Source organism: Bos taurus, chromosome 28 (assembly GCF_002263795.3).
Source record: "Bos taurus isolate L1 Dominette 01449 registration number 42190680 breed Hereford chromosome 28, ARS-UCD2.0, whole genome shotgun sequence".
Taxonomy (NCBI): domain Eukaryota; kingdom Metazoa; phylum Chordata; class Mammalia; order Artiodactyla; family Bovidae; genus Bos; species Bos taurus.
In genome coordinates, this window is record NC_037355.1 from 13,623,054 (window position 1) to 13,632,266 (window position 9,213).

The 9,213-nt window shown below is 55.9% G+C and overlaps 1 protein-coding gene across 4 annotated transcripts in view; it reads right to left on the reverse strand.

Moving 5' to 3' along the window:
- RASGEF1A (RasGEF domain family member 1A) overlaps window positions 1–7,965 on the reverse strand; it is a 45,321-nt gene extending 37,356 nt beyond the window's left edge. For 3 of the 4 annotated variants that reach the window (XM_059882502.1, XM_059882499.1, XM_005226256.5), the window contains exon 1: window positions 6,963–7,070. In XM_059882502.1, the coding sequence (XP_059738485.1) occupies window positions 6,963–6,980 (18 nt within the window). In that variant the 5' untranslated portion in view covers window positions 6,981–7,070. Of the gene's footprint in view, window positions 1–6,962; window positions 7,071–7,649 lie in introns of those variants that run through there. The other variant, XM_059882500.1, reaches the window with a different exon arrangement.
- Between the last annotated feature and the right edge of the window lie 1,248 nt (window positions 7,966–9,213).

A 9,213-nucleotide genomic window follows, 5' to 3' on the forward strand; every position in this document is an offset into this window, starting at 1 on the left:
TGTGAGCCAGCAGGACAACAGGGAACTGGGTCAGAGCTGAGGGTCCTTGAGAGACAGGGAGGCTGGGCCCCTAGGGCTGGAGCGGCTGGAGAGACAAACCACACTCAGGCCTGAGTAGACAGTGGCCTCTATTCCACCCTGCAGGCTGTCTGGGGGTGCAGGGGTTGGGGGGGGCAGGGGGAAGAACGTACAGTTCTTTCATGTTTGAATGACATCTAATTAGGCTGAACAACGATTTTCCTTTGTGTTTAAAAACAAATAAAAATCCATTTCCTTCGCCTGAATTGTCATCCTCCTGGCAGACACCCAGAGTGGCACCCCTGGGATCCTGCCGCTCTGCAGGGGCTGGAGGTTTGTGTGTGCCAGCCTCAGGGTGGAGAGCAGCAGGCACCCAGCTCCCTACAGCACAGCCTGTCCAGTGGCCACGGCCTCTCAGAAACAGGACCTGGACACGTGTCCTGACCCTCAAACAGAAACATCTCCTGCTCCCTATGCACACGCTGTGTACACAAGCAGCTTTCCTGCCCTGTGCCTGACCTGCACCCCCTAGTGTCTAGAACTGGCTGGCCCCTAGGAGCACCAGCAGCACAGCTGTCTCCATTCCTCCCCAGGGCACTGCACTTTCCCACTCGCCGCTCTGCATACACGGCTGGCACAGCAGCTGTCATCCCATTTTCCAGACAGGGAACAAAGCCCCAAGGGTTTAAGTCATCAGCCCCAGGCCTTACAGCTCCAGAGTGGTGAACCCCGGTGAGTGTGACCACCATGATCTGCTATGAAACCCAGGATTCAGCGCAGGCTCCAGAGAAGGGAGGACAGGTGCAAGGCAAAGGCAGGTGGAGGGAGACTTCCAGGGTCCCTGAGAGATGGACAAGGCCTGGCCCAGAGCCACCTGCTTGCAGAGTGCATGGAGGGGCCAGTGAGCACAGCATTGTGGGGTGCCAGGGCAGGATCTGAGGGCCAGGTGTGCACGAGCACCCGAGGGGCCCCGTGTTGGACAGCCAGATCCAGGCCTGACCTGAAACAGCCAGCAGTGTCACTGCCAATAAGGACACTCGCAGAAGGTTTCCACCTACTGGGCCATCCTACACATCCCCACAGCGCCCCCCAAGGCATTACTGACCGCTGCTGGGATGAACTGCAGCCCAGGAGGCCAAGGACAGCCTGAGGTCACACGGTCTGGCCAAGCAGAGCCAGGAACAGCCCGATGCTTCAGCCTGCAGGTGGGTTCTTTCTGTCAAGGGTTGAAAGTGAAAGGCACACTGCCGAGAACACGCTTGCCCCGCTGTGCCCAGGAAATGGGCCCGGCGCCCAAGCACAGTGCATAGGGCTCTTCGTGGACCAGAAACAGGCAGGACAACAACTAGAACTTTCTACAATTCCTGACATGCGATTCAGACCCAAAGAGATGCGTGGTAGAAAGGAATGAAAATACTGCAGGGCATTCTCTGAGGACGTGGGGATGGAAGCATAAAGAGAAAAATATGTGAAATATCATGCCCTAAAAACAGCAAGGCATGTTCTTCTGTCCAAGAGTACTCACCCACATTGCTCATACATCAAATGACCAATGAAACCCTGATGGAGTTCCCAAATGGAAATGTACAGGCGACAGAATGATATGTCTGGATATTAATAAACAAACGATGAACCCCCCCCCAAAAAATTCACCCATTTAATAAAAAGCTTCCCTAAGTCATGTCTGTGTTCAAGTAGCAATCAAAACTCCAATTACAGACACATCAGAAAAATAACCCTTAGAAGAAATCCCATGAAATTCAATATGTCCAAAGCTGTACTTAGAGAAAAATTCATAGATTTCAATATATTTTAATTAAAGGGGGGGTGGATGAAAACAAACTAAGCACTTGATTCAAAAAGCTAAAAAAAGAGTTTCTAAACAAAACAGACATTCAGCAAAGCATACAGGAGGAAGGAATTACTAAATGAGAAATTAGTGGATTTAAGGAAAGGAAGACAGTAGGACTTGCTGTACACTCAAGAGTTGGTTTTCTTTTGAAAGTGAAAATTTTAAAAGATAAACGTTTGGCAATTCTCATCAACGAAAGGAAGAAAGCTAGCAGAAAGGGGGAGAAGGAGGACGGGAGGGAAGCAAAGAATGAAGAGAGGAAGATGGATGAAAAAGAGAAGCTAATGTGGAGAAGAAACCTCAAAAGGATAGATGATATAAATCTGTGCTAAAAGCCCTGAAAGCATTTCGAACTGGGATATTACCTAGGAAATATAAATAACCAAAATAGGCTAAAAATATTTAGAACCCAAAAGGACCAATAACCATAGTACAAATTAAGTAACTTCACAGCCAACTAAAACCTCAGGGAAAAATAAAAGCAAGCCCCGGCTGAGCCAGTTTCCAAAATGAATTATTTCAAGCCTTGGAGAGTCAGATAATTTTATATGATATTTAAACTATTTCAACTACACAATTCATATTGAAAACCTTTCCTATTCATTTTATGAAGCTAACATAACCATGATTTATAAATGTGACAAATATCTACCCTAATAGAAAAGTATGAATAAATTCTCACCTATGAATATAGATGAAAAATACCCCAAGCAACATATCAGCTGAATGAACTCAGCAGCATTTCAGAGCACAATTGAGCCTGACCCTGTGGGATTTATTCCAGGAACAGGATGATTTAGCTCAGAAAAGCTAATAAGTCAACACATTAATAGGTCCAAGGAGGAAAGGAATTTGATGATTTTGCCAGATATAGGAAAGCCTCGGATGAATATCCATTTTTGGTGTACACTCTTGGCACTTAACGTGGGAATTAAGTGTACCTCATGATGAAGAATATCTGTTTGAAATTTAGGGTCAATTTCAGACTTCACAGCAAAACGTCAGAGGCCTCTTCATTAAAATGAAGATCAAGCCAAGGACAACTGCTATTATTGAAAGCTGCTGTGTACCTTTTAGAAAACAGTAAGATCAGAAAGTTTTTAAAAGATACATTAGAAATGAATTAAATCATTCTTGGTTTTCCAGGAAGCCCAATTGAAAATCTGTTCAAACTAATAAGAGAGTTTAATTATCAATTACCTAACACACATTTTTTTATTTTAAAGATCAATATCTTACCTATCAACCTCCTCAGGGAACATCCCGACTCAGTCCATGTGGAATGTGTTTTCACTCCAGTGGCGAAAGAGAAGGGGGTATGAGCCAGGAATCTGCGTGTGTGGGCATGTGTGCATGCCCTGGGGCTTCCCAGCTCTTCACTGGCCAGGGACACATTCCCAATGCGCCCGCTCTGCCACCCATGTCAGCCACCCGATTCACAGCCCCCTTTCCTGGTCACACACCCCGGACAGCCCCCCATGTTGCCCTCTGGGCTGGGCACCCCTGGGAACTCGCTTCCCTCTTCTAAGGATGCTGCACAGGCCCCTGGTGTGTGCAGGGGGTCCAGGCTCTGGGGTCAGCCAGCCCCAGGATGAACGCCTGGTCTGCTCATGGTGCTGCCTTACATTGTGGAGCCTCAGCCTCCTCTTGTGTCACTGGCACAGCGACCTTGTGAGGGTTAGAGGAGACCGGAGAGCTGGCTCCCAGGGCCTCTGACTCACACTTGCCATGGACAGGGGGCGGCTTGTGCGGCAGCCACACTGACCTTTGGGAAATGCCGTGGGCTTGGCCCCAGCCAGGCAGGCGGGGGTGAGCAGGACAGTGAGGGGGGTGGTTCCACTGGAGGCCGAGACACAGGGCAGTGGGTTTGCCAGAGAAACCCCACGGCCCACCAACTGCCCTGAGGCCACGGGGCCAGAGCCCTTGGGGGCAGCAGGGCTCCAAGGGAGAAGAAGTGCAGAACCCCAGTAGAGGCCATCATCCACATGCTCCCACCAGACCTAGGACTCTCCATTCTGTCTGCCTCCAGGTTCCCCTTGTCCTGGAACCCACAGGGCTCCAGCCAGCCCAGAACCTGGGACAGTGGACATTGTGGTCAAGGGGCCAGCTCTGACCCCTGGCTGAACTCAGGCCAGCCGCAGCCCCCGTGGGCCTCAGCCTCCCCATGTGTAAAACCAGGAAGCAGAACTGGGCAGTCCCCGCGGGCCGCTCCAGCCCTGTGTCTGCTTCTTTCTTCCCTCACTTATTTAGCTGACAAACATCCCTGCGGTCCTGTGACCTGTGCCACACACTTGGGACTGGAGGAGCCCACAGAGCACCATGTCAGCTACCAGAGGCAGCAGTAACACCACCGTGCAGTGTGAGAGACGCGGGATCAGATGTCTGTCCTGGGTGCTGAGGGGACACGGGGTGGGGGGTATAACTCTGTAGGGAGACATCAGGGAGAACTTGAGGTGGGCTTCCAAGGAAACTCCAAACCAGGGAGTTTCCAGTGGGTCAGGAGAAGGAATAACAGGGAGACATAACAGGTCTCACTGATACCAGAGCCCTGAGAGACCAGTCCTCTTCTGGTCACTTACTTGCAACTCCCCAGAGGGAGATTCCCAAGGAGCCCAGAGGTGTGGAGGGTGCAGGTAGCTTCCACAGGTACCTCAGCTCCATCTCTCTGGTCAAACCCTACCCATGCCAAAGCCAATAACCCACGCGGCTGTCCTAGATGGCCCAGCCTGTGCAGACCCTGCACCGCTGTGGTCCCTGTCTTGGTGGTTATGCGACTGTTCCCAGTGTTGCAGCACCTCAGAAGGCAGCCAGGTGGACACAGGATGCTGTGGCTCCCTCCACGCCCCTTGCCTCCCCTGGTGGAGCTCACACGAGGCTCCCCCAACCCCAGCGGCAGGCAGGCCCAGCAAGATGGGGGCGTGGCGCCTGGGCGGGCTGTCCTGAACCGGCAGGTACAAGTGTAGGCAGCATGGCCAAGAGGTGGCAAGAGCCCGCAGGATGGAGCAAGCTGGGGCTCCGCATCAGCACCCGGGGCAGACCCTCCCTGGACTCCATACTCCCCGCGAGTGCCAGGTGACACTGCCCCAGGGGGTGTCAAACTGCTCCCCCTCCTCCCCGCCCCCACCTGCTCCACCTGCATCCTTCCCCACTGCTCCTTCCTGGAGTTGCTGCCTCTTCTCCATCTGTACCCATTTCCACCATCAGCAGGGCCTCTTGCTTTACCTTCAGAGTGTGATCAAATCGGGCCATCTCTCCTCCTCACTCCCTCAGCTGAGCCCCTGAGCTGGCCAAACTATCCTCTCACCCTCACCAGCCCTGCCCCTGACACCGGCTTCCAGTCTGGTGCCTGAACACACGGGCAGCTTCCTCTTCCAAGCTTGGCCTGACATCCTGCCAGGCACTCCTGCTCCCCCTGCCACTATCTCCCTGCCTTTCGTCCAGCAGGTCCTCAGGTGAAAGATTCCCCAGACTGCCCTACCCAAGGCAGCCCCACACTGGTGGTCAATGTGCTGGGCACCAAACTCGCTGGACATGTCGCCAGGCTGAGCAGAACGGTCACTGCTGGTCCCAGTGAGATTGAGTGGGGCCATGTGACTCATCTGGCTCAAGAACAGTGAGTGGAAGTGACGTGTGGCACTGTGAAGTGGGGCACTGAAATGTCAGTGCAAGGGCCTCACTCCCCCTCTGCCATGGGACCTGTCAGCCCAGGTCCTTGAGAGAGGAAGGCTCGGGGTGGGGCCCTGTCAACCCCTGACGGACAAGCCAATAAGTGGACATTACACTGTGTTGTTATCAGCCCCTGGCTTTGGGGGTTGTTCAGCTACTGCTGATAATCTAAATTATCCTGCCTGATGCACCCTTGATATTTTCTATTCGTTTACTTTTTCTCTTTTAGCACGTATCACCATGTAACATTCCATATCTCATTTATTGATTGTGCTTTTTTTTCTCCCCCTGTCTCTCTTGCTAGAAGGTAAGCCATGAGGACAGGAGCTGTGGTTTGTATCTGGTTCCCTGCAGAATCCACAGTGCCTGCACACAGCAGGGGCTCAATAAATGAGTAATGACTCCGTGAAAGAATGAATGAGTCCTGCTTCTTGGGCACAGCCGGGCCTGATTTAGCCCAGCTGCAGCCCCCTTCTCGGCCCCTGAGGTCCTGGGTCTACACTGATCAGCTCCAGGCTGAGAGGGCTTAAAGAGCAGCACCTGAATCGCATCACCTGATCATCTCAAAGGAAGAACTGTAATAAACAGCCATGGAAATGCAACACTGCCTCATGCTCAGGATTAATTCCATGGCAGGTTCTCAGCTTCCTTCCTATAGAAAAGAAGCTGCCCCTCATCGTGGGGCCCACATCCCTCAAAGCCCTAGCCTGAGGCTCACTGCCCTTAAACACACAGGTGTCTGTGTCCTGCCCCACTCCGTGCTTCTCCCTCTCTCACACACATCCCATATTTAAACATCCCACGGTTTTCACATAATCTCACTCTCACCCACACATCACACATACACACCACCCACGTGCCCACCTCGTTACAGTCCCCCTGTCTCCTCCAGGGCAAACAGGTGGTTCTGTGCCCCTCAAGTCGGGCAAAGGATGCACTGTGGTCTTGTCTCTTACACGCCTGACTGTGCCAGTCCCAGGGCAGCCACCCTCCCGCCGGCCCTGCTGCTAGGCTGCTGTCACCTGCCTCCCAGCGCTATCCGCCCCACAGGGGTCCGTACCAGCTGTGCAGGTGCCGCTCAGCCGTAGACTAACACTGGCCTCCGCAAGCAGGGCCAGGCAAGGCAGTGGCAGCCTGGGCTGCCCATCCGTTCTGAGCCCTGGGCGCAGCCCACCTGGCAGCAGGTGCCCGGGGGGACCCACAGAGGGAGTGGTTCCCAAGGGCAAGCTTCTTCCAGGTCTGGCCGAAGATGTTCTCCGGCTGGCCGCACTCCTTGCCGGGAGGTGAGACCTGCTTCCGCAGCTCGGCGGCGCAGGAATCCCTAGCCCCGCGGTCCTACTGCAATCAGGGGGTTGCCCTGCGAGCGCGTCCCCGTCACCGCCTCCGCCACCCGCCGCCCCGCACCTGCCACGCGCCGCAGCCCTACCTGGGGCTCCAGAAACATCCTGGCTACCTGCTCCCAGCGCTGTCCCCCGGCGCCCAGGGCGTCTCGGGTGCGGCTGCCTTTCTGCCCGCTCGCCCAGGCGGCTCCAAACCCCAGCCCCGCCCGCGAACTTCCCCACGCCCGCCTCCTCCCGCGGGGCGGGGCCGGGCCAGGGGCGGGGCCGAGGGGCGGCTGGCGCCCGGGGAGGGGCAGGGCCGGGAACGTTAGGAGTCTGTGTGGGGCCGAGGTAGGGGGCCCAGGGGTAGCAGGGGACTTGGGTGGGGCCGAGAGGGCCACGTGGCAAGGGCCGGCGCCCCGCCGGGGTTCGAAAGGGGCGTGGCGTAGGGGCGTGGCAAGGGCGGGGTGGGGCGCTGCTGGAGGGCGGTGGGGAAGGTGCAGGGGTTGGGGCGCGGGGACCGGCGCAGCGTTGGCCGGGCTCACCGGCCCGGCGCGGGGTTTGGGGGCGCCGAGAGTGCAGGGGGAGCAGGCAGTGGCGTCAGTACAGAGGCCACAGCAGGGTGTCGGAGCTGGGTGCTCCGGACGGGGTCTGCCACTAGGCGAAGGGGCGGCGTGCTGGTAGGCGCTTCGCGCGGGGTGGGAACGGTCGTGTTGGTGAGATCCAGCTCACGGAGAGCCCCCTGCGCCCCCCGTATCCTCCCTCGAGCCTCTCTTCGCCCTCCCCAGACTCACCTCATCTTAGATGTCCACCACAGAGCTACGGCAGGTGCTTGGCCAGCGCCTGGCTTGAATGCCTCCCCTCACGGGGTTCTCACTCCACACAGCTCTGGCCTCGAGCTTCCCACGGAACTCTGTCCTGTTTCCTTGAGTGAACACTGGGGACACAGCAGCTGCTTTTGTGGGAGGACTAATCTAAGACACGGCGTGGGGCGGGCCTGGCACATGGCACAGCCAGGCGTCATTCCGCCCTCAGGAGCCCCAGCGCTGAGAAAGAATCCTGTCAGGTGACCATCTTCCCCTCCACCGGGTTCCTGCGTTGCCCTCAACTCAGGCTCCGAGAATCTGAAAGGGAAAGGTGGACTGAGGGAAGACTGTCCTCTCTGGGAGGTCTAGAACCAGAGGGCCCAGAGGCTGAGTTGGGACTGGGAACAGGGCAGAATCTGAAAGAGCTCATGAGCAAGCCTGGGGCTGGGATGCGAAGAGGTGACCCTGTCAGTATTCAGGTAGGTCCCCTGGAAGCCTGCCTTCGACAGCCCCACACCTCACCCCCAGCAGCCTTGTGAGACAGCCATCTCTCCCCTCAGCTACTCCCTCTCCTTTGCCTGTTCTGTCACCAGTAGCAAGACTGGCGGAGAAGGCGATGGCACCCCACTCTGGTACTCTTGCCTGGAAAATCCCATGGATGGAGGAGCCTGGTGGGCTGCAGTCCATGGGGTCGCTAAGAGTCGGACAGGACTGAGCGACTTCACTTTCACTTTTCACTTTCATGCATTGGAGAAGGAAATGGCAACCCACTCCAGTGTTCTTGCCTGGAGAATCCCAGGGACGGGGGAGCCTGATGGGCTGCCATCTATGGGGTCACAAAGAGTGGGACACCACTGAAGCGACTTAGCAGCAGCAGCAGCAAGACTGGCCCTCAGGCTGAGTCCTGGAGGACAGCTATTTCTGTCCTGAGGAATGAGGGGCTGTGCTGAGTTCCTTCACCAGTCTCCTCCAAGAGGATACAGCAGTTTGGAAACCACCCCACTTTCTCTTCTAACACTGGAACTCAGATCTCACTGCTCCAGCACCTGCACTTTAGCTACAGCCTTGTACAGCTCCTGGGGTGGGTAGTTAGGTAGAAGGGGGCAACATCAGCTGAAACAGCCATGGCTGCAGATACATCAGCCCGCCCCCCCTCCCCCCCGCCCCGCCACACACACACACGCAAGCTTTCACAGTATCCTCCCCCTGCTGCTTCTGCATCTCCTTTCAGGCCAGTCAGAGGATGCAGAGCTCAAAGTGGCCTCCACAGGGGACTCATGGCACCAGGACCAGCCTGCGTCCTTGGTCCTGAGCCTGCCTGGCCACCCTGCCCCTTCAGAAAATTCCATAGTGCCAAGAGGGGTGAGGGGTTTTGCCCTGAGGGAGTCTGCCAGGCACCCACCCCTGCAGTCCTCGGCTCTATCCCACAGCTCTGCAGGACAATTAGGCCCTCAGGTGGCCACAGTATAGTTCCAGAAAGTCCACGTGGGCAGTTAACATGCCTACTGCCACCTGCATTCAGAGCAAGCCTTCCCCTCTGCCTCTCTAGGTG